Below are 26,173 nucleotides of genomic sequence, written 5' to 3' on the forward strand. Positions count from 1 at the left end.
ACTGGGTCACGTGCCATCAAAAACTAGGTCAGTAGGTCTAAAAATAGAAAAACCTTGTGACCTCTCTAGAGGCCATAATTTTCAATGGATCTTCATGAAAATTGGTCAGAATGTTCATCTTGATAATATCTAGGTCAAGTTCGAAACTGGGTCACGTGCGGTCAAAAACTAGGTCAGTAGGTCTAAAAATAGAAAAACCTTGTGACCTCTCTAGAGGCCATATATTTCATGAGATCTTCATGAAAATTGGTCAGAACGTTTACCTTGATGATATCTAGGTCAAGTTCGAAACTGGATCACGTGCCTTCAAAAACTAGGTCAGTAGGTCAAATAATAGAAAAACCTTGTGACCTCTCTAAAGGCCATATTTTTCATGGGATCTGTATGAAAGTTGGTCTGAATGTTCATCTTGATGATATCTAGGTCAAGTTTGAAACTGGGTCACGTGCGGTCAAAAACTAGGTCAGTAGGTCTAAAAATAGAAAAACCTTGTGACCTTTCTAGAGGCCATATATTTCACAAGATCTTCATGAAAATTGGTCAGAACGTTCACCTTGATGATATCTAGGTCAAGTTTGAAACTGGGTCACGTGCCATCAAAAACTAGGTCAGTAGGTCAAATAATAGAAAAACCTTGTGACCTCTCTAAAGGCCAAATTTTTTATGGGATCTGTATGAAAGTTGGTCTGAATATTCATCTTGATGATATCTATGTCAAGATCGAAACTGGGTCACGTGCGGTCAAAAACTAGGTCAGTAGGTCTAAAAATAGAAAAACCTTGTGACCTCTCTAGAGGCCATATATTTCATGAAATCTTCATGAAAATTTGTCAGAATGTTCACCTTGATGATATCTAAGTCAAGTTCGAAAGTGGGTCACGTGCCATCAAAAACTAGGTCAGTAGGTCAAATAATAGAAAAACCTTGTGACCTCCCTAGAGGCCATATTTTCCATGGGATCTGTATGAAAGTTGGTCTGAATGTTCATCTTGATGATATCTAGGTCAATTTTGAAAGTGGGTCATGTGCCATCAAAAACTAGGTCAGTAGGTCAAATAATAGAAAAACCTTGTGACCTCTCTAAAGGCCATATTTTTCAATGGATCTTCATGAAAGTTGGTCTGAATGTTCATCTTGATGATATCTAGGTCAAGTTCGAAACAGGGTCATGTGCGGTCAAAAACTAGGTCAGTAGGTCTGAAAATAGAAAACCTTGTGACCTCTCTAGAGGCCATAATTGTGAATGGATCTCCATAAAAATTGGTCAGAATGTTCATCTTGATGATATCTAGGTCAAGTTCGAAAGTGGGTCACGTGCCTTCAAAAAGTAGGTCAGTAGATCAAATAATGAAATAACGTTGTGACCTCTCTAGAGGCCATATTTTTCATGGGATCTGTATGAAAGTTGGTCCTAATGTTTATCTTGATGATATCTAGGTCAGGTTTGAAACTGGGTCAACTGTGATCAAAAACTAGGTCTATAGGTCTTGAAATAGAAAAACCTTGTGACCTTGCTAGAGGCCATACCCTTGAATGGATCTTCATGAAAATTGGTCAGACTGTTCACCTTGATGATATCTAGGTCAAGTTTGAAACTGGGTCACGTGCCTTAAAAAATTAGGTCAATAGGTCAAATAATAGAAAAACCTTGTGACCTCTCTAGAGACCATATTTTTCAATGGATCTTCATGAAAATTGGTCAGAATTTTTATCTTGATAATATCTAGGTCAAGTTCAAAACTGGGTCACATGAGCTCAAAAACTAGGTCACTATGTCAAATAATAGAAAAAACGACGTCATACTCAAAACTGGATCATGTGGGAAGAGGTGAGCGATTCAGGACCATCATGGTCCTCTTGTTTAAATCTAAAGTTATCATATAAATTTATTTTACTGTAAAATAAGTGAAAAAAATCGGGGGTCTCCGACTTCGTTTTCGCTGTATTGTCTTAATTTTTCCCCTACCCCCATTTTCACGCGCAGATTTTGTGCATCAAAATTTCACAAAGAACTGTTTGTATTTAAGGGAAAAATACGTTAATCACAAAAAAGTGTACAACAACATAAATTTCATTTTAAGCGTATTCTAATTTTGTAAGCCATTTTCCGATTTCTTTCCGATTTTGATTTTCACACTTCTATACATGAATGCATGTTACACACAAAAACGCGTAATGAAAAAATGAAACTTCTTATCAAACATTTTACTGCTCATTCTCTCCTCCATAGATTTTTTTTTAATTTTCTGAAAATGTTCCTGAAATGTTTTTGAATAGAATAAGATTATAAAATTCCTTGACTACCGAGTTTATTTTCACGTTACAATGCTACGAAAGTTGGGAAGTTTATGCACAGTTAAAACGTACGTCTTTTCCCGCGTTTTTCAACCAAGTTAACAGTGTCTGTTTGTAGGATTTATTTGCAGCCTTTATTGAACGGCGTGTTGCATTATTAATTGGTTTCAATCCGTTTCAACTGTTTCATAAATAGTTAAATACAATTTTCCCCGGAATCCAGAGATGTTATAAAGTTCGAGCCCGACTAGCTACAGTGTACCATGAAGTGAGAAAGTTGTCCTTTTTTACGGAGAGTACCTACTGGTTAGAAACTATAAAGACAGGTTGTGAAAGCAGACCGCCATGACATAATTTAAGGTTGTTCAGAAACGGTGTAAACCCAACACAAATAATGGTTATTATATGCATAAGTCCAATAACTTAGTACACTTTTAACGTCTGACGTTAACTTCATTTCGTTTTGACGGTGCATATTTCAACCAACTTAAAAGTCAGAATTAACCGGGAATAATTGTGCCCCCCCATGAGTGGTGGGGGCATATAGATTTGCTCTTGTCCATGCGTGCGTGCGTGCGTCCTTCCGTCCGAAGTTCGTGACACGCCTAGCTCAAAAAGTATTTGATATAAATTAATGAAACCTTGCATGAGTCTTTATCATGATATGAATTTGCGCACCTTCTATTTTTCGTCTGGCTCCGCCCCCTAATTTTAGAGTTATGGCCCCTGAAATAGTCAAAAATGCACATTTTCACCTTGTGACACGCCTAGCTCAAAAAGTATTTGATATAGATTCATGAAACCTTGCATGAGTCTTAATCATGATATGAACTTGCGCACCTCCTATTTTTCATCTGGGTCCGCCCCCTATTTCTAGAGTTATGGCCCCTGAAATAGTCGAAAATGCACATTTTCACCTTTGACATGCCTAGCTAAAAAAGTTTGATATAAATTGATGAAACCTTGCATGAGTCTTTATCATGATATGAACTGGCGCACCTCCTATTTTTTGCTGGCGCCGCCCCCTATTTTTAGAGTTATGGCCCCTGAAATAGTCAAAAATGCACATTTACACCTTGTGACAAGCCTAGCTCAAAAAGTATTTGATATAAATTGATGAAACCTTGCATGAATCTTCATCATGATATGAACTTGCGCACCTCCTTTTTTCATCAGGGTCTGCCCCCTATTTCCAGAGTTATGGCCCCTGAAATAGTCAAAAAGTGCACATTTTCACCTAATTATGTGCCTCACTCAAAAAGTATTTAATGTAAATTCATGAAACCTTGCTTGAGTCTTTATCATAATGTGACCTTGCACACTTGGCATTCTTCTTGAGAATTTTAGCGTTTATTACAGAGTTATGGCCCTTGAAATAGCCAAAATAGTGGATTTTTTGTTTGTGATGCTCATAGCTCAAAAAGTATATGGTATAGAATAATGAATCCATTTCATAATTTTTATGCCCCCCTTTGAAAAAGGAGGGGTATATTGTTTTGCAGATGTCGGTCGGTCGGTCGAAATCTAGACCAATCCGTTTCCAGATGATAGCTCAAGAACACTTGGGCCTAGGATCATGAAAGTTGATAGGGAGGTTGGTCATCACCAGCAGATGACCCCTATTGATTTTGAGGTCTGTATGTCAAAGGTCAAGGTCACAGTGACCCTGAATAGTAAAACGGTTTCCGGATGGTAACTCAAGAACACTTGGGCCTAGGATCATGAAAGTTGATAGGGAGGTTGGTAATGACCAGCAGATGACCCCTATTGATTTTGAGGTCAGTATGTTAAAGGTCAAGGTCACAGTGACCCTGAACAGTTAAACGGTTTCTGGATGATAACTCAAGAACACTTGGGCCTAGGATCATGAAAGTTGATAGGGAGGTTGATAATGACCAGCAGATGACCCCTATTGATTTTGAGGGCAGTATGTTAAAGGTCAAGGTCACAGTGACCCTGAACAGTAAAACGCTTTCCGGATGATAACTCAAGAACGCTTGGGCCTAGGATCATGAAAGTTGATAGGGTGGTTGGTAATGACCAGCAGATGACCCCTATTGATTTTGAGGTCAGTATGTTAAAGGTCAAGGTCACAGTGACCCTGAACAGTAAAACAGTTTCCAGATGATAACTCAAGAACACTTGGGCCTAGGATCATGAAAGTTGATAGGGAGGTTGGTAATGACCAGCAGATGACCCCTATTGATTTTGAGGTCAGATTGTCAAAGGTCAAGGTCACAGTGACCAGGAACAGTAAAATGGTTTCCAGGCAATAACTCTAGAACGCTTTGGCCTAGTGTCAGGAAAATTGATAGTTAGGTTGGCCATGACCAGCAGATGACCCCTATTGATTTTGAGGTCATTAGGTCAAAGGTCAAGGTTACATTGGCCAGGAACAGTTAAATGGTTTCTGATCTTCTTGTCCAAAACCATAGGGCCTAGGGCTTTGATATTTTGTATGTAGCAAAATCTAGTGGTCCTCTACCAAGATTGTTCAGATTATTTCCCTGGGGTCAAATATGGCCCCACCCCTAGGGTCACATGGTTTATATAGACTTATATAGGAAAAAACTTTGACAAACCTCTTGTCCAAAACCACAGGGCCTAGGGCTTTGATATTTTGTATATGACATCATCTAGTGGTCCTCTACTAAGATTATTCAAATTATTCCCCTAGGGTCAAATATGGCTCCGCCCTGGGGGACACATGGTTTATATATACTTATATAGGGAAAAACATTGAAAATCTTCTTGTCCAAACCACAAAGACTATGGCTTTGGTAATTTGTAATGTAGCATCATTTAGTGGTTCTCTACCAAGTTTGTTCAAGTTATCCCTCTCGGGTCAAATATGGCCCTGTCCCAGAGGTCATATGGTTCATATAGACTTATACAGGGAAAAACTTAGAATCTTTATGTCCATAACTTACATCATTCAAATTTGGACCACATGTATAATTTTGAGTGGCAAGATGAACCTTGACATGAGTTGACCTTGATCCTGACCTAGTGACCTACATTCACATTTCTTTACCTACAGCCTTCAAATTTGGATCACATGCATAGGTTTGTGTACTGAAAAAAACTTTGACCTTGTTATTGACCTAGTGACCTACTTTCACATTTTTGAAGGTACAGGCTTCAAATTTGGACCACATGCATAGTTTTTTGTTCCAAAATAAAATTTGACCTTGATTTTGACCTAGTGACCTACTTTCACATTTCTCAAGCTACAGCCTTCAAATTTGAACTACAAGCATTGTTTTGTGTACTGAAATGAACTTTGATCTTGAGATTGACCTAGTGACCTACTTTCACATTTCTGAAGGTACAGGCTTCAAATTTTGGACCACTTGCATAGTTTTGTGTTCCGAAATGGAATTTGACCTTGATTTTGACCTAGTGACCTACTTTCACATTTCTCAAGCTAGAGCCTCCAAATTTGAAGCACACGCATAGTTCTGTCTACCGAAATGAACTTTACCTTGAAATTGATCTAGTGACCTGCTTTCACATTTCTCAAGCCACCGCTTTCAATTTTGGACCACATACACATTGTTTTATACCTAAATGAAATTTGACCTTGATTTTGACCTTGAGCTAGTCTTGAAATTTGGAACATTCAAAAATGGCTCAGTGGATGGTGCAAAGATCAATCTGTAATCTCTTGTTAGGTTAATAGGTTAAAGGTCAAGGTCAGATTAAACCAGAATGGTAGAACTTTTGTTTACAGTGAGCATATAATTTCTGTTCCTTGTGCAATTACTGAATGCATCAAGGGGGGCATTTCGTGTTCGACGAGCTCTTGTTTTTTTTTGAGGCTATACCCCATTAAGACTGCAAACATTTGAATGATTTCCCCTTATTTGTGACAAATGTACCAGTGGGGGGCACACCCTGTGTCCTACAGACACATTCTAGTTATTGTTTGTTTTGGGGTTTTACGCCCGTTTTCGTCAACATTTTATTTTTTACAAGCACTAAACTCTTTTCCCACAGTAACTTACAACTGTCCCATTGAAAAATATTAGTCACGGATAGAGTGACTGACCGGACACCAAACCTATGACCGCTCGATTGACGGGTGAACGCTACAACCAGTGTGTCATTCGGTCCAATATGAGGGGTGGGGGTAATTTTTGAATGGATGAATGAGACAAGAGCCAATTTTTTAGCTCGACTTTTCGAAGAAAATGTAGAGCTATTGCACTTGCCCCGGCGTCGGCGTCGCCGTTGGTTAGTTTTTGATAAAGTCGAATATCTCTGTTACTATCAAAGCTACTTAAAATAGGTATTTACTGTCAAAGTCTACACCAGGAGAAACAATCCCCATAACTCTGGTTTGAATTTTGACAGAATTATGTCCCTTTTTAACTTAGAATTTTTGGTTAAAGTTTTTGATAAAGTCAAATATCTCTGTTACTGTCAAAGCTATTGTCTTGAAACTTAAAATACTTACTTACCATCAAAATCTACACCAGAAGAAACAATCCTCACAACTCTGATTGAATTTTGACAGAATTATGCCCCTTTTTAACTTAGAATTTTTTGTTAAAATTTTTGATAAAATCAAATATCTCTGTTACTATCAAAGCTTTTGACTTGAAACTTAAAATACTTATTTACCATCAAAGTCTACACCAGGAGAAACAATACCCATAACTCTGATTTGAATTTTGACAGAATTATGCCCCTTTTTAACTTAGAATTTTTTGTTAAAATTTTTAATAAAGTCAAATATCTCTGTTACTATTAAAGCTTTTGACTTGAAACTCAAAATAGTTATTTACTATCAAAGTCTACACCAGGAGACACAATTCCCATAACTCTGATTTGAATTTTGACAGAATTATGGCCCTTTTTAACTTAGAATTTTTAAAAAAAAAATTTGATAAAGTCAAATATCTCTGCTACTATTAAAGCTTTTGACTTGAAACTCAAAATAGTTATTTACTATCAAATTCTACTCCAGGAGACACAATTCCCATAACTCTGGTTTGAATTTTGACAGAGTTATGTCCTTTTTTAACTTAGAATTTTTTTTTACTGGCAAAGCTGTAATTCAGAGTCAAGCACTGAGAAAAGTCGAGCGCGCTGTCTTACGGACAGCTCTTGTTTAAGTTGTATTTGATGTTTTTAAAACGGGAATTATTCTAAAATATGAATTGCACATATTTGTTAACCATTGTTTAAAATGTTCATTGAAAAAGATGAAAGTTAGCATTGTGGGAATGGCAGTATATGCCGATGTTGAAATAACTTGTAGCCCCACCTAATTGTTTTTGTTTCTGTGTTAAAAAGATATGCTTGTATCGTTAAATTTTTATGTATGAAACAAAGAGCCATCAAATATGATTAAAATATGAAAAATGAATTGAGCAATTAATTATCAAAATGCGAAAGCTATTGTTATCTCTACCCCCTCCTGTTTATTCATATTAATTTTTTACTTTTTAGCTCACCTGTCACGTAGTGACAGGGTGAGCTTTTGTGATCACCCTTCGTCCATCGTCTGTCGACAGTCCGTCCACAATTTCCTTGTGAACACGTTAGAGACCACATTTTGTATTTAATTTTAATCAAACTTGCACTCAACTTGTATGGGCATAATATCTCGGTTCCTTTCGAAAACTGGCCAGATCCCATCATGGGTTCCAGAGTTATGGCCCCTTAAAAGGCCAAAATTTGCTATTTTTGGCTTGTGAACACGATAGAGACCACATTTTGCAATCAACTCTAATAAAACTTGCACACAACTTATATTTGCATAATATCTCGGTTCCTTTCGAAAACTGGCCAAAACCCATCATGGGTTCCAGAGTTATGGCCCCTTAAAGGGCCATAATTTGCCATTTTTGACTTGTGAACATGATAGAGACCATATTTTGCAATCGACTTTAATAAAGCTTGCACACAAGTTGTATCGGCATAATATCTTGGTTCCTTTTGAACACTGGCCTGATCCCGTCATGGGTTTCAGAGTTATGAAATTTGCTATTTTTTGCTTGTGAACATAATAGAGACAACATTTTACAATCAACTTTAATCAAACTTGCACACAACTTGTATTGGCATAATATCTCAGTTCCTTTCGAAAACTGGCCAGGTCCCATCATGGGTTCCAGAGTTATGGCCCCTTAAAGGGCTAAAATTTGCTATTTTTTGCTTGTGAACATGATAGAGACAACATTTTGCAATCAACTTTAATCAAACTTGCACACAACTTGTATTGGCATAATATCTCAGTTCCTTTCAAAAACTGGCCAGATCCCATCATGGGTTCCAGAGTTATGGCCCCTTAAAGGGCTAAAATTTGCTATTTTATGCTTGTGCAGTCATATAGAGACTTCATTTATGGTTTGATTTGATACAAACTTGCAAAATATCTTCAACAACAATAAATTTTGGATTCCATGTTGAATCTGTCAGACCCAATCATAGGTTCTGGAGTTATTTTATATCTGATTACCTCCCCTGATTTTAATAAAAATGAATTTGTATCAGTAAGTACTTATAGGACTTATTTGAAATTTAATTATTAGGTTGAAACCGCGAAGCGGTGAAACCTATTATAACCTTATTCTGAAGACTGCAAGAAATCAATAATGACAGTTTTCACTGAAGCAGATTAATCAGCCATTCTTTTGCCACACTACTTTTATTATCCCCCGACGAAAGTCGGAGGGATATAGTTTTGGCGTCGTCCGTCCGTCCGTCCGTCCGTCCTTCCGTCCGTCTTTCCGTCCGTCCGTCCGTCCTTCCGTCTTTCCGTCCGTCCGTCCGTCCGGAGCCATATCTAGGAAATGGTTGGGAATATTTATTTAAAACTTGATATACATGTTCACCGCAATGAGTTCTTGTGGCCCGTCAAGTTTCAGTCAGATTGCCCAAGTAACACCAGAGTTATGGCCCTTAGAAGTTTCTAGTGTTAACTATATAGGGTACTATAAATATGGCAATTTCTGCATCATAACTTTTGATATATTTGACCTAGAACTATGAAACTTAAACAGAATTTAGATCACCATAATGTGGTTGTGTACACACAATTTCATTTGGATTTATTTGTAAATTAAGAGTTATTGCCCTTTAATTGTATAAAAATCCACATATTTGAAACATAACAAACTAACCATTTGGTACAATTTCATTAAATTTCTTTCATTCTTTTCCATGAACATTTATTGTAAACATGTGAAGTTGTGTACCCACACCTGGTCACCCCCTTACCTTGATCACACACACCTCCCCCCTTATCCCCTGACCCCCCCCCCCCCCCCCCCCACCCAAAAAAAAAAAAAAAAAAATTCATTCCTTATTTTAGATTTTTTTCAAACAAACTTCATATACATGTTCACCACTGTGGGGTTATGGGGCCCATCAAGTTTCAGACAGATTGCCCAAGTAACACCAGAGTTATGGCCCTTAGAAGTTTCTAGTGTTAACTATATAGGGTACTATAGATCTATAGATATGCCAATTTCTGCATCATAACTTTTGACATATTTGACCTAGAACTATGAAACTTTAACAGAATTTAGAGCACTATAATATGGTTGTGCACAGACAATTTTGTAAGGATTTCTTTTTGTAACTTCAGAGTTATTGCCCTTTAATTGTCTAAAAATCCACATATTTGTACATTACAAACTTACCATTTGGCAGAATTTTATTAAATTTCTTTCATTCTTTTCTGTGAACATTTATTATAAACATGTGAAGTTGCGCACCCACACCTGGTCACCCACTTGCCTTGGTCACACCCCCTCCCCCCCCCCCTCCCCCCCAAAAAAATTTTTTTTTTTTTCATTTCTTATTTTAGATTTTTTTCAAACCTTCTAAGTTGTACCATTCCCCCACCTCACTTCCCCATCCAGTCATGCCCACCACTGATCATGCATCCTCTGCCCCCCCCCCCCCCCCCCCCCCTCCAACTTCACCCTTTTACCTTTTTTTTTTTTTTTTAATTTTTAATTTTCAATCAATATTTATAATCAACATGTGAAATTTTGTTTCCTCTCCCATTCCCCTGCACCCCCACCCCCTAAAAAAATAAAATATACATATATCTATATATAGATATATATATTTCCATTCCTTTTTTTTTTTTTTTTTTAAATGTTTAAACCTTCAACATGTTAAGTTGTGACTGCACAAACCTTGCCCTCAGCCGTTTCAAGATATCTTACCTGTGTTCTCTTAAGGACATCTGATCTTTTAAGTTCAAATGTACATGTAAAACAGCAACACCTGGTGCCAAACCACTCAAAGACAATATTTCATTCCAGTTAAACTTCAAGCTCACATTTCAATTAACTGCATTTAATTTTAAAAGCTAAGCTTATTACAGTAAGCATATCCCATTCAAAATAAATTCTTAAGTCAGGATCAAAGTATCATACATTTATTATGTACTCTTTAATTAAACATTTGTTTTCTGTTAAATTGATTTTGACTAATGAAATGATTTGCTTCTTATTAACATCCTTAACTTTTTGCCGGATATATCTTTTTGCCATTCCTCACCACAAACCCTTTCGGCGGGGGATACCAATTCATCGAATTTGCTTGTTGATTATTTACGAGTATACCGACCGCTTAAATCTCTACATATTTTCTGTGTTAAAGTTCCTGGTCAGGTTTAAAAATTGTTTCAATGCACATGATAAAAGAAAATATATTAATTATACATCTTTGAAAAGCTCAGATCGCAAACTTTCTAATGGTGTGTGTCTTTTGAAAATCAAATGAGAAACTATGACACACTGGCAGTTTAAAAATAGATTTTAGCGTAAAGTAACAACTGTTAAATGTTAAAGGAGCATACCGAACTATAACTGAGTGCAATTAAATGTTTTCAGAAACCATGTGTAAAATGAATCTTTGAATCAAAGAAACATCAAATATCACCAATCAGTGTACTTACAGAACACAACACATACAGCGCCGCAGCAGCAAGCGAATTTGCCGCTGCGAAAACCACGCTATTTTACCTTCTTTCTTGATTATTTTACACACACCTGCATCTGTTCATAAGACAACATCAGCTCTCAAAATTTCAGCTAAACATTCCAGCAAAAATAAGTTTTACTGTTTATCAAGTTGTTGTTGTACAATTTTGGGTGGATAGCTATTTATTATAGACAGACGCTATATAGGTGATTATTCGCCCAAAAATTAATAATTTGATATACATATATGTTCTTCTTGAAACTTGTAATAAGTTCTTCTTTTTCGTATGTCTAGCCTATAATATACGGTTACAAAATTTTAATATGCTAGATGTAAGGTATGCCTCTTTAATTTGAATAAAAAAGACATGGATCTAATAGTTCTATTATCTTTATTCTCTTTGTGAATATTTGTGTTTTAATGAAACAGACACTATTTCTCATTGGTATTATTATAGTAATTTTTGATCAAGCAGATGGGGGGTTGCCTTGCCCAGCCCATCAGTGTGTTTCAAGACACTAAGTCTTGATGGGTTTAGTCAGAGCAGAATTTCTAGTATATAATGTAACATTGATGCAAATGGTTTGAACGTTATACTGTTTCATGGATGTGACTTTAACAGTGGAGTGGTTTATTGCACATCAAATGCGGGTTTCAACCTTTCTGTGCTGTCAGCGCTTTGATTGTCATTAGTTGGACCGAGACAATCAGGGTAGATAACTATGGACTGATTTTATATCAAATTACCTCCCTTCATTTCAAATTAAAATGGGTATATCTCTGTAACTAATGAAGATACTGATCTGAAATTTCATTTATGACATCAGATGGACTTGGACTATCAGTGAAGACTATATTGACTGAATTTATGACAAATTACCTCCCTTTATTTTTTATGTAAATGAATATACCTAGCAGCTTCTAATGAGACTGGTTTGAAACGTTATTTATGTCTTCCATGGTAAGAAATTTCTACTTTTACTTACTTTTCTAATATATTGTTGTAAAGGCTTGTACTCTGTACCTTCTACATGCATATACCAATGCATGATTACCTCCCCTGATTTTAACAAAAATGGTTATCTCAGTAAGTATTTATAGGACTCATTTGAAATTTCATTATTGTCATTAGTTGGACTGAGACAATCAGGGTAGATAAATATGGACCGGTTTTTATGTCAAATTACCTCCCTTCGTTTCAAATTAAAATGGGTGTATCTCGGTAACCAATGAAGATACTGATTTGAAATGTCATATATGCCATCAGATGGACTCAGACAATCAGGGTAGATAACTTTTGACTGAATTTATGATAAATTACCTCCCTTTATTTTATGTAAATGAATATACCTCAGCAGCATCTAATGAGATTGGTTTTAAATGTTATTTAAGTTTTCCAGGGTAAGGAATAGTCATGCTAGTACAAAAATGCAGCATTTGAGCCAAGGACCCTCAAACTTGGTATGGAGATTGGCTATGACTAGTATGTGACCCATAGGTCAAAAGGGACTGTTACAAGAAAATATTTATCCTGATGATATTTAAAGTGTATGCCTATGTGATCTATGTCAAAACTTGATCTTATCATTAAGAGAAATGGTACTCAGGTGAGCGATATAGGGTCATCATGGCCCTCTTGTTTATATTTTATTTTTGACAGTGCCGTTTTAAAACAGACTCTGAGCGATCATGTTTCGAGGGACTGGGTTCTAAATTTTTGCAAAAAAGTTTAGAAACGGCATCGATCTTTCATATTTTATACTTCAGTTCATTCATATCACCCGGTTTTGTTTCAAGCTGAAGTTGAAAATGACAGCGATTAAGCGACTGTATCCAGCTATAATACTCACGTTATTCAAATTTGAAAAAATACACATACTGATAAAAATGGTGGAAGTTTTATCTGAGTGTTAGATATGAATGCGGTCAAATGCTGACAAAAACTTAGCCATATTTTTACTCTAAACATAAATAAATAAATATATATTGTTTTTGCTTTGATGGAAAAGAATGTATCAGAAAATATATTTAAAGTAGGCAGTAGTTATATCTACTCCTTTTCTGAACTACAAGTAGATATTTAATTGTTTATTTAGGACGTAAAGCTGGATGTGAAATGAAATCTTCAGCATACAAGCTGTTTTACAAACCGTCAACGTTTAGAACGGAAAGACGTGACGTTGTCAGATGGCATTGAATTTAGAGGTGCAACGATTCGCTCCGATGCATCGAAAAACCGGTTTTAAACTCGCCGATTCGATTCGATACAGACACCTCAAAATTCGATTCGATCCGCATTTTAAAAATGCATGCCGCAAATTGCTCTTTGTATCCCCATTCTACACATGTCGACTTTTGTTACGCGGCATACAATTGGTCAATAGTAAATCTGGCATCCAATTAATAATAGAGTTGCATTCTTACTATACAAGTAACATGGCGTCTCAAACATTGAAAGACGCTCCGAAAAATCTAAAATCAAAGGTGTGGGAACATTTTGGTTTCCGCGAGGGATCAGAACAAAAAGCCACATGTAAAATGTGTTACGCGGATGTAAGTTACCCCAAGTCCGGCAGTACGACCAGTCTTATGCAGCATATGAAAAGAAAACACTCCATTGATGTGTTAGAATTGAAGTCCAACAGATCGTCAACTTCGAGTCGTTCGACATGTACAACATCCACTGGTCAGATGTAACTGACTGATTTGAAAACTAAACTAACATCTGACAGATCAAACTTGATATCCGAATTCATTGCTGGTTTTTAGCTCACCTGAGCACGAGATGCTCAAGGTGAGCTTTTGTGATCGCCCTGTGTCCGTCGTCCGTCGTCCGTCCGTCCGTCCGTCGTCAACAATTTGGCTGTATACACTCAAGAGGTCACAATTTTGGCCTAATCTTAATGAAACTCGGTCAGAATGTTACCCTCATAAAAATCTTGGACGAATTCGATATTGGGTCATCTGGGGTCAAAAACTAGGTCACCAGGTCAAATCAAAGGAAAAGCTTGTTAACACTCTAGAGGTCACAATTTTGGCCCAATCTTGTGAAACTTGGTCAGAATGTTACCCTCAATAAAATCTTGGATGAGTTTGATATCGGGTCATCTGGGGTCAAAAACTAGGTCACCAGGTCAAATCAAAGGAAAAGCTTGTTAACACTGTAGAGGCCACATTTATATTTGTATCTTCATGAAACTTGGTCAGAATGTTACTCATGATGATCTCAAAGTCCAGTTTGAATCTGGGTCATGTAGGTTCAAGAACTAGGTCACCAGGTCAAATCAAAGGAAAAGCTAGTTAACACTCTAGAGGCCACATTTATGACCATATCCAGGGTTCGCACAGGTCTGGAAAAGTCATGGAAAACGAGATTTGTTTGGAAAAGTCAGGGAAAATTGAATTTTTGCATTTTGTCATGGAAATGTCATGGAAAATTTAAAAATCGTCATGGAAAGTAGGAAAGTGATCAGGAATAAGTCTGTATGTGCATAAAATGATTACATCTGTTTTAATTTAATATCAGAAAAATCCAGATTTAAACGCGTAATCGAACAATCAGTAATTTACGTCAATATTGGGGTCGAATCTGGTTGGGTACGAAATGACCGTTAAGTTTACTATTGCACCGTTCCAGGTTTATTTTCGTTGTACTTTTAAAAACGAAACTAAGCGTGAAATAGCTAAAAATAGTAAAATATGAGTCAGAAAAGAAGTTGCCGATACAACACTAACTGGGAAAGGAATGAACAGTACAAAGCATGGTTAAAGCCTTTCAAGTTGGATAACAGGAGAGCCTTATGCACCGTCTGTGACAAACTTATCGATCTGTCAAATATGGGCGAAACTGCAATAAAATCGCACATGAAAGGTGGAAAACACGTTGCAAGCATTAAACTCCGTGATAAAACGACAAAAACATGTGACACATTAAAATCTTTTTTCAAACCTGTGGAAACTGTCGTGTCTGATATGTGTATTCCCCCACCCACTCAAGAACAATGTCCAAGACAAAGTGCCAGTGGGATAGACTCCTTTGTGTCTAAGGAGGATGTAACAAGGGCTGAAATATTATGGACACTGAAACTAATAACATCACATCAATCATTGCATTTATTTCGAGTTTCGTATGTTTGGATTGCGTCATGGAAAACCAGGCAATGTCATGGAAAAGTCATGGAAAAGTCACGGAATTCTTGTATCCAAGATCTGTATGAACCCTGATATCTTAATTTTGGCTCAATCTTAATGAAACTTGGTCAGAATGTTACCCTTAATAAAATCTTGGACGAGTTCGATATTGGGTCATCTGGGGTGAAAAACTAGGTCACCAGGTCAAATCAAAGGAAAAGCTTGTTAACACTGTAGAGGCCACATTTTTGACTGTATCTTCATGAATCTTGGTCAGAATGTTTATCTTGATGGTCTCAAGGTCCAGTTTGAATCTGGGCCATGTAGGGTCAAAAACTAGGGTCACCAGGTCAAATCAAGCTAGTTAAAACTGTAGAGACCACATTTATGACCATATCTTAATGAAACTTGGTCAGAATGTTAATCTTGATGATCTATAGGTCAAGTTTTAATCTGGGTCAGGTGAGATCAAAAACTAGGTTACTAGGTCAAATCAAAGGAAAAGCTTGTTAACACTCTAGAGGCCACATTTATAACTTTATCTTCATGAAACTTAAGAATGTTAATCTTGATGATCTTTAAGTCAAGTTCGAATCTGGGTGATGTGGGGTCAAAAACTAGGTCACCGGGTCAAATCAGAGGAAAAGCTAGTTAACGCTTTAGAAACAAAATTTCTGACCATATCTTAATGAAACCTTGTCAGAATGTTAATTTTGATGATCTTAGATCAATAGGTCAGGCGAGCGATACAGGGCCTTCATGGCCCTCTTGTTTAGCGCAAGATATTCGCCCTTACAGCACAGTTCAAAGTTGTGGTTTCATAAACATGGTGAATATATTGGAGCCAAGGTATAAACTTCCAAGTCGTACACACTTTAGTGAAACTGTCATGCCAGCACTCTGGAAAACCGTTGTAGATCCGGTGAAAAGGCAACTTCAAAATGCTGACAGCATTGCTATCACAACAGATTCATGGACTTCGAGAGCAACAGAGAATTATGTAGCTGTTACAGCCCATTTTATCAATAAAGACTGGCAAGTTGAAAACTACAGCCTTGAAACAAAACTATTCGGTGAATCTCATACATCTGCAAATTTGGCCAATGGTCTGAAGGAGACAGTTACCCACTGGCAACTTGAACGCAATGGCAAGGATCCTGCCATTACCACTGACAATGCTAGTAACATCGTTCAGGCAGTTAAGGAATCGGGTTTGGGTCCACATATTGGATGTTTCGCTCACACCATAAACCTGGCAACACAACGTGGGCTGAAAGTTCCACAAGTAGATAGACTTTTGGGTAGGGTGCGGCGTGTGGTAACATATTTTCATAAAAGTACATCAGCCATAGCCTGCCTCAAGCTAATGCAGACAAGACTTGATGTTGCTCAGCACAAATTGCTGCTTGATGTTCCAACCAGGTGGAATTCTAGTTTTGATATGTGTGAACGATATTTAGAGCAACAAGCACCTGTATATGCTGCAGTGATTGAACTGAAAAAAAGTCAGTGATGTAGTAACATTATCAGAAGGTGATGTACAGAACATTGAAGAATTAGTACAAATTCTGAGACCACTGAAGACTGTTACAACCATGATGTGTAGCCAGCCGACAGTGTCACTTATACACCCTCTGAAAGAAATGCTTCTCAAACATCTTGAGGTCTCACCCTCTGACAACACACTGGTGTCAGATATCAAGACAGCAATCAGCTCTGACCTCAAGCCAAGGTAAAATTTTGTTTCAAAATTACAGATAAATTGAAAAGTAACTACATTGTGGTTTGTTTATATTTTGCTGCACAAAACTTACACCATGAATTCATACTGTGTAAGTTCAAATAATTAAACTTTATAAACAGGAAAAATAAATATTTTTGAAAAGAACTAAAATAAATAGATAAATAATTAAATATTATTGCAAAGTATAAAGTAAATATCAGATGTTATTGCACAGTCGCTATTGCACAGTATGGGAAAACAAGTCACACAACAATGTTTATTGCACAGTATGAAAAAAGTCACACCAATGTTTATTGTTGTATATTTTGAAAAAAAAATATACTCAAAGATATTCACATATTTTTAAGAAATGATTAAATATTTTTGAAAAGAAATAATAAATTGCACAGTATGTAATAAATATCAGATGTTACTGCACAGTATCGGAAAACAAGTCACACAACAATGTTTATTAGTATTATTACACAGTAATATGACAGTATGAAAAAAGTCGCACCAATGTTTATTGTTGTATATTTAAAAAAAGCAAAACTCAAAGATATTGATTATTCACATATTTTTATTTAAGGTACACTGGCGAAAGTATTCTGGGGTTCCTTTTGCAGACTTCAGCCCTTGATCCGCGGTTTAAGAGCCTACCTGGATGTTGCTTCCCGATGTGATGTGTACGACAGTATCAAAATAGCAGTGAATGATTCTACCATTCAGGTATGTGTTAAAAAATATTAAACAAGCATACTTGATAATTTAGTTTATTTTATTCAGTATAGACATACATCATGATACATGTAGTTAGTATTAATTGTATTGAACAGAATAGCTAGAATAGAGTTTGTTTTTATTTTCTTTCTTCAGAATGTGACTGTGAAAGAGGAACCTGAGGACAGTGATCACGAAATGCCTTCTACTAGCGAGCCTCCGGTCCCTGCCTTACCGGCACTGGAGGAAGGTGAACCCCCTGTGAAAATAAAAAAGGAAGTTATAATTTATGAACGTACATCAAGTGGTGGTCTGACTTGTTTGGTGATGTTTTTATGCCCCCAAAGGGAGGCATATAGTTTTTGAACCGTCTGTCCGTCCGTCGGTTTGTCGGTCTGTCCGCAATTTTCGTGTCCGGTCCATATCTTTGTCATCGATGGATGGATTTTCAAATAACTTGGCATGAATGTGTACCACAGTAAGACGACGTGTCGCGCGCAAGACCCAGGTCCGTAGCTCAAAGGTCAAGGTCACAGACGTTAAAGGTCATTTTTCATGATAGTGCATTCGTGTCCGGTCCATATCTTTGTCATCCATGGATGGATTTTCAAATAACTTGGCATGAATGTGTACCACAGTAAGACGACGTGTCGCACGCAAGACCCAGGTCCGTAGCTCAAAGGTCAAGGTCACACTTAGACGTTAAAGGTCATTTTTCATGATAGTGCATTCGTGTCCGGTTCATATCTTTGTCATCCATGGATGGATTTTCAAATAACTTGGCATGAATGTGTACCACAGTAAGACGACGTGTCGCCCACAAGACCCAGGTCTGTAGCTCAAAGGTTAAGGTCACACTTAGACGTTAAAGGTCATATTTCATGATAGTGCATTGATGGGCGTGTCCGGTCCATATCTTTGTCATTCATGCATGGATTTTAAAATTATTGGGCATGAATGTGTACCACAGTAAGACGACATGTCACGCGCAAGACCCAGGTCCGTAGGTCAAAGGTCCTCAACTCTAACATCGGCCATAACTATTCATTCAAAGTGCCATTGGGGGCATGTGTCATCCTATGGAGACAGCTCTTGTTGTTACTAATGTTGAGCACTCCAAATCATCTATTGAAAGAATTAGGGGAGAAATTATTTCTTACAAAGAAGAAGATTGTCTTCCATGGACTCTGAAGTCAGTGATCCTCTGTTGTGGTGGAAAGGCAAGGGAGGATAAGTATCCTTTGCTCTCAAAATGTGCAAAGCAGTTACTTGGCATACCCGCAACAAGTGTTGCAAGTGAACGAGTGTTCTCCACTGCAGGTGATGTGGTAACAGCACAGCGGGCATGTCTCTCTAGTGACCAGATTAATATGCTTGTATTCCTCAAACACAACATTGTCATTCCAGATGACCTATTTTAATAATTAAGACAGGCAGTAGATTGAATTGGATTTACCAATGAACATTTAAGATTGTTTGTGTTATTATTTAAATTTTATCAGCAGATAGTTTCTGTTATATGAATTTGTGAAGTTTTGTTAATTAAAATTTGTTCTTGATGAAACACTATACTAGTTTTTAGGCTGGCGATATTCGCCAGACTATTATAACCATATATCGAGTTTCCACAAAGTTAAATAGGTGCTGAGACTGACAACACAAAATATAATTTCATGCGCAATTCAAATAGTCCGCCACGTTTATCAGATTTGCCATAGAGTTGTATAAAGATTGTTAAACTTTCCTGTTTCAATCGATCTATTTGTTCAAACATTTTATAATAATGTTTTATTTTTCCAACGTAAATACTTGAAAGATAACATAAGAAAATATTACATAATGATGGTAAATTAATTAATATGAAATATCAATTAAAATGAACTTATAGTGATATGAGTTATGTCAGGTCTTATATTGTGGGCTTAAAGAATCTATTCTTTCAGATCATTTGCTATAGGTACTACGGGACGAAATCGCTGTGTGGAATTGCCATAGTAACGTGAGAAGAAACAAATGACCACATTCTACGTGTTATATACCTAAACAGCGTACATGCTATATTTTGCTATAGAAATAATGTTTACATTTACAATAGAAACTATAACATTACTTGATTTAACAGCAGTTTTTTAAGGCTATTTTTATACTAAATTCGTTTTAAACATTCTGACGAATACTGAAAGATATAATGTAAAAAGTACTTTATCACCAATTTCCTTAAAGGGTGGAGGCATAGATGTAAGCGAGTTTTGTTTAAACACACGTTTTCAACTGTTTTCAGGTTATATTAAGATAATGGACCCGTATTAGTAATGTTTAACAATTACATTAACTTGATACAGTCCTGAAGGTAACATATTTTCGCACTGTGATTCATCTTTAAACGACTTTTACCGTGTCGTTGTTTTTTTCTTCTTTTTTTTGTTTTTATTTGTTAATTTTGCATAAATTATGTTGTTCTTTTTTTTTTCCAGCTGAAATAGAGACAAATGTCAAAGTGATAGCCATTGCACAAAACGATCGAAGAGAAATCATTTTACCAAATTTTTTTTCTAAATGAAACCTCAAGTATTGCGTAACAATTATAAGACACAAAATAAAATTGTCGATAACAATTTTTCTAGGGAACCTCGAGTAAAAGGATTTAATCGGACAGAAATTAAGCTCCAACTCTTAAAAATTATGGCCTTGCTCTCTGCATTCATAAATAACCATAGCGCAGAAGTAAAACCTACCTACCTACATTTCTTCCAGACTTTGTAAACTAAAGAATAAATGTAAAATTAAGAACTGTTACAAATGTAACTAAGTATTTTCAAAGATATCTAATCATTCACCCTTCTGGTTAAATTCATTTTAAACTGCAAGAAATGGCTAGTCAAATAAAACATTTCCGCTTTTATACGACAGATCAATGATAATAAGTCTTGAGAAAAAAAAACAACAGTTTATCTTACTTGAAAAAAGAAATATAATGAACAAAGTTTGGTCCTAGTGGGGCCAGGGTTCACGAGTGTAAAGCATAGTTTACGAACGTGAACATATGTTAACGATCGAGAACTTAGGTTCATAATCATAGTTTTGTACGAGAAACCAAGTTTATCGAGTGTAAACCTAGGTACATGTTCTTAAACTATGGTTAACGCTCGTAAACCCAAGTTCATGGTCGTAAACATAGGTTCATGTCCGTTAACAATGGTTTTCGGCAATCAAATTATCCAATAATTACATTCTTGGTCGAGAAACTAGGATAATTGAATACTTACATAAATTTTCGAGTGAACATACAGGATAACGGGAGTAAACTATAGTTTACTCTCTTGAACCCATGTTTACGTCCGATAAACTAGGTTTCTCGATTGAACTTTAACTTGGATGTACAACGTGAACCTACACTTACAAGCATGAACTATGGTTTACGAAGTAATCCTATGTTTTTGCTCGAAAGAATAGGTTTACATGCTTTTACGTTCGAAACTTATCCATTGTTAAACCTAGTTTTTCGACTGAAGCTGCGTTCATGTTATTATTGGACAATTTCCATACATGTCACGTCCGTAAACTATGGTTCAAGATCATAAACCTAGGCCCTCGGTCGTAAACAGGGGTTCATGTTCATAAATTCGTAAATATAGGTTCCATAGTCGATTTTTAATTCTAATATATCGACCGTACACCATGGTTAACATTTGAAAAACTAGGTTTCTTGAATAAACAATGAATTTCGCTCGTTATCCTATGTGGTTTGATTGGATTACGTTCTCGGAACCTGACTTTTTTGTAAGATTTTAACTTTTGCGGTTTCAGATTCCCAAGTGAGAATTATGTGCGGTTTTTATCACTAATGAAGCAAACACAATGTATTTTTTTTCACACCATCTATAGTCTGTAATATCCTTACACTACCTTCACAAGTTAACCAAGGTGGTTCATCACAACAATACCCTATGCTCGCATTAGTTTGATATGGAGAACCAATAATATCTAATATTTTGCAAACATCTTTCCCGCACAGTTTTCATTCAGTGTTGTGGTAGCCAGCCTTACTGTACTTTCAGTACTTTGATTCATATTTATTGTAATGATTTAAAGACCCTTTAAATATACAACTAAATATTAAATAGCAGCAAAAAGTATAAAATGAATCGAATCGAAAATAATCGAATCGACATATTTGGTATCGGAAACGAATCGAATCGAGCTTTAAGTGAATCGTTGCAGCTCTAGCTGAATTACGCCTTCTTGACCTTAATCAAACTTGCACACAATTTGTATTGCATAATATCTCGGTTCCTTTCGAAAATTCGCCAGATCCCATCATGGGTTCCAGAATTATGGCCCCTTCAGGTGCCAAAATTTGCTATTTTGGCTTTTGGAGCCATTTAGAGACTTCATTTATGGTTTGATTTGATACAGACTTGCAAAAGATCTTCAACAACAATAAGTTTTGGATTCCATGATGAATCTGTCAGATCCAATCATAGGTTCCGGAGTTACAGTCCCTGATTGACCCCTGAAAAAGCCAAAGTTTGTTAATTTTTACCTTTGAACACAATTGAATTGACATTTTATATTTGATTTTAACCACACTTACACACAACTTAAGTCGCAATAAGATCTTGCTTCCTTTCGAAAACCGGCTTCTAGAGTTGGGGGGCAAAATTTTCTATTGGCCCTTTCAGCCATACAGAGGTTTCATTTATGCTTTGATTTGATACAAACTTGCACAGAATGATTATCTTGATGATCTCTACCCCTGGATTGAAACTAGGTTATGTCGGGTCAAAAACTAGGTCATCAGGTCAAATCAAAGGAAAAGCTTGTTAACAACCTAGAGGCCACATTTATGACCCTATCTTCATGAAACTTGGTCAGAATGTTTATCTTGATGATGTCTTGGCCAAGTTCAAAACTGGGTCATATAGGTTAAAAAACTAGGTCACTAGGTCAAATCAAAGAAAATGCTTGTTTACACTCTAGAGGCCACTTTTTTGCTCCAATCTTAATGAAAATTGGTCAGAATTTTTGTCTCCATGAAATCACTTGGTCAAACATGTTTATACTGTTATGGTGTGTTACTCAGGTGAGCGACCTAGGGCCAAGATCATCTTGGCCCTATTGTTTAAAGTCATGTTGCGTTTTGTGCTAACATTATATGTAGCATATTGTGCTAAAATTATATATACCATATCTGCCTTTCTAATTACCGTTGTTTTATTATTTGCCCCCCACCCCCCCCCCCCCCACACACACACACTTAAACACTACATGCAGAAAATACCACCATTCCCCACCCCCAACCCTAGAGATTGTACTTTTGTTCTGCTGTGAACTGCAATTTGCTGACTGTTCTTGATGATAAATGCTTCTGCTTTGCAGTTTGGTAAGTGGAGATGTGAATGGAAGATTTGATCAACTTTTTTCGAGAATAACCAGTATACAGCAAAAATCAGGATCCTTTGATGTAAGTTTTATGTAAAAATAACTTTTATCTTCATTTCTATCCATTGCATAAGTGGTCCACTTGATAACTTTGCTCTTTGTCGCTGCAGCAGTTGATGAAAAAATTTAAGAACCATCAAACTAGCAGTGTGAAACAGATTGTTTTGTCATCTCTACATTATCCATTGATGTATTTTAATTTGAGAAGATTGTAAAATGAAGTCTTTGAACAGCTTAATCAGCAGATGAACTTTTGAGCAACTAATTCCTGGCATCAACATATTTACTGAAACAGAGCAGAAAATAAACTGATATGTTATTGTAAATACCAATCTGTAATGCTCACCCAATATTCAAGCCTCAATTTTGTGGAAGAAATTTTATTTGGCCATTGAAGCAAGAAGGAAAGAAAATAAAACTGAAAAATGTGTAGAAATGTAAACATGTGGTATTCAAATTTGAATTTGCGAGTAATAGTCACCTTGTGTAAGTTTTGTTGCTGATTGTTTTATCTTGGGTTAAAAAAGAATACTCGGTACTTAACCTTTAGCCTGCTAAATTCCTATAATGGACTGGTCCATCATTCGGTTTGGGCAGTACCATTATTCTATTGAATGTCTTCCTGAAAATTATATACTGGGAACTTCGCGGCAGCAGTTCCGGTAATCATGGGTTGAAAACAACAACAAAATGGTGATGGTATAGTTTTGCACGCAAGTACATATGGCTATCATTTAAAGGCATATAGCTTTGAAACTTATTTTTAGCTCACCTGAGCAATGCTCAGGTGAGTTTTTCTGATCGCTCGATGTCCGGCGTCTGTCGTCCGTCGTCTGTCGTCTGTCAACATTTAGCTTGTGTATGCGATAGAGGCTGTATTTTTCAATTAATCTTCATGAATATTGGTCAGAATGATAACCTTGATGAAATCTAGGCCAAGTTCGAAAATGGGTCATCTCGGGTCAAAAACTAGGTCACTAGGTCAAATCAAAGAAAAACCTTGTGTATGCGATAGACGCTGTATTTTTCAATTAATCTTCATGAATATTGGTCAGAATGATAACCTTGATGAAATCTAGGCCGAGTTCGAAAATAGGCCATCTCGGGTCAAAAACTAGGTCACTAGGTCAAATCAAAGAAAAACCTTGTGTATGCGATAGAGGCTGTATTTTTCAATTGATCTTCATGAATATTGGTCAGAATGATTGCCTTGATGAAATCTAGGCCGAGTTCGAAAATGGGTCATCTCGGGTCAAAAACTAGGTCACTAGGTCAAATCAAAGAAAAACCTTGTGTATGCGATAGAGGCGGTATTTTTCAATTGATCTTCATGAATTTTGGTCAGAATGATTACCTTGATGAAATCTAGGCCGAGTTCGAAAATGGGTCATCTGGGGTCAAAAACTAGGTCACTAGGTCAAATCAAGGAAAAACCTTGTGTATGCGATAGAGGCTGTATTTTTCAACTGATCTTCATGAAATTCAGCCAGAATGATGACCTTGATAAAATCTAGGCAGAGGTGGAAAATGGATCATCTGGGGTCAAAAACTAGGTCACTAGGTCAAATCAAGGAAAAACCTTGTGTATGCGATAGAGGCTGTATTTTTCGACTGATCTTCATGAAATTTAGCCAGAGTGATTACCTTGATAAAATCTAGGCCGAGTTCGAAAATGGGTCATCTGGGGTCAAAAACTAGGTCACTAGGTCAAATCGAAGAAAAACCTTGTGTATGCAATAGAGGATGTAGTTTTCAATTGATCTTCATGAAATTTGGTCAGAGTGATTGTCTTGATGAAATCTAGGTCGAATTTGAATATGGGTTATCTGAGGTCAAAAACTAGGTCACTAGGTTAAATTAAAGAAAAATCTTGTGTATGCCATAAGAGACTGTTCTTTTTCACTTGATTTTCATGAAATTTGGTCAGGATGATTGCCTTAATGAAATCTAGGTCGAATTTGAATATGGGTCATCTGAGGTCAAAAACTAGGTCACTTGGTCAAATCAAAGAAAAAACTTGTGTATGTGATAGAGGCTGTATTTTTCAATTGATCTTCATGAATTTTGGTCAGAATGATTGCCTTGATAAAATCTAGGTCAAGTTTGAACATGGGTCATCTAGGGTCAAAAACTAGGTCATATCTAAGAAAATGCTTGTTTTATCGCAAGAGACCAATTTTTTGGTCCAATCTTAATGAAAATTGGTCAGAATATTTGTTTCCATGAAATCACTAGGTCAAACATGTTTTACACTGTTATGGTGTGTTTCTTAGGTGAGCGACCTAGGGCCATCTTGGCCCTCTTGTTTCTTTTTCTAGGTCAATTACCAACCTCACTGGGTCAAGTCCCATAACTCTGACATTAATTTTGGCCAAATTTTGGTTAAAGTTTTACATGCAAGTTACTATTTCCAAAACTAATGCAGATACTGAATTGAAACTTCACATGTCTCTTCGGGGTCATAAAACTAGGTGATAGCATCAAGAGCCATAACTCAGACGTGCATTTTGGCCAAATTATGCCCCCTTATGGACTTAGAAAATTCTGGTTAAAGTTTTGCATGCAAGTACATATGGCTATCATTTAAAGGCATATAGCTGTCTGTTGTCCGTCCGTCAGTCCACAATTTCCTTGTGAACACGATAGAGACAACATTTTGTATTTGATTTTAATCAAATTTGCACTCAACTTGTATGGGCATAATATCTCGGTTCCTTTCGAAAACTGGCCAGATCCCATCATGTGTACGAGAGTTATGGCCCCTTAAAGGGCCAAAATTTGCTATTTTTGACTTGTGAACATGATAGAGACAACATTTTGCAATCAACTTTAATCAAACTTGCACACAACTTTATTGGCATAATATCTCAGTTCATTTTAAAGACTGACCAGATCCCATCATGGGTTTCA

The 26,173-nt window shown here is 36.5% G+C and overlaps 1 protein-coding gene and 1 long non-coding RNA gene across 4 annotated transcripts in view; both read left to right on the forward strand.

Moving 5' to 3' along the window:
* Positions 1-26,173, forward strand: part of LOC123537554 (CWF19-like protein 1) — a 281,916-nt gene that overhangs the window by 7,503 nt on the left and 248,240 nt on the right. For all 3 annotated transcript variants that reach the window (XM_053529211.1, XM_053529213.1, XM_053529212.1), the window contains exon 2: positions 23,201-23,285. In XM_053529211.1, coding sequence (XP_053385186.1) covers positions 23,201-23,285 — 85 coding nt within the window. The remainder of the gene's footprint in view (positions 1-23,200; positions 23,286-26,173) is intronic.
* On the forward strand, positions 10,994-18,673 carry LOC123537555 (uncharacterized). Its single transcript, XR_006683560.2, has 3 exons — positions 10,994-17,110; positions 17,691-17,830; positions 17,978-18,673. It is a non-coding gene; the product is annotated as an uncharacterized LOC123537555 (long non-coding RNA).

Source organism: Mercenaria mercenaria, chromosome 17 (genome assembly GCF_021730395.1).
Source record: "Mercenaria mercenaria strain notata chromosome 17, MADL_Memer_1, whole genome shotgun sequence".
NCBI classification, from domain to species: domain Eukaryota; kingdom Metazoa; phylum Mollusca; class Bivalvia; order Venerida; family Veneridae; genus Mercenaria; species Mercenaria mercenaria.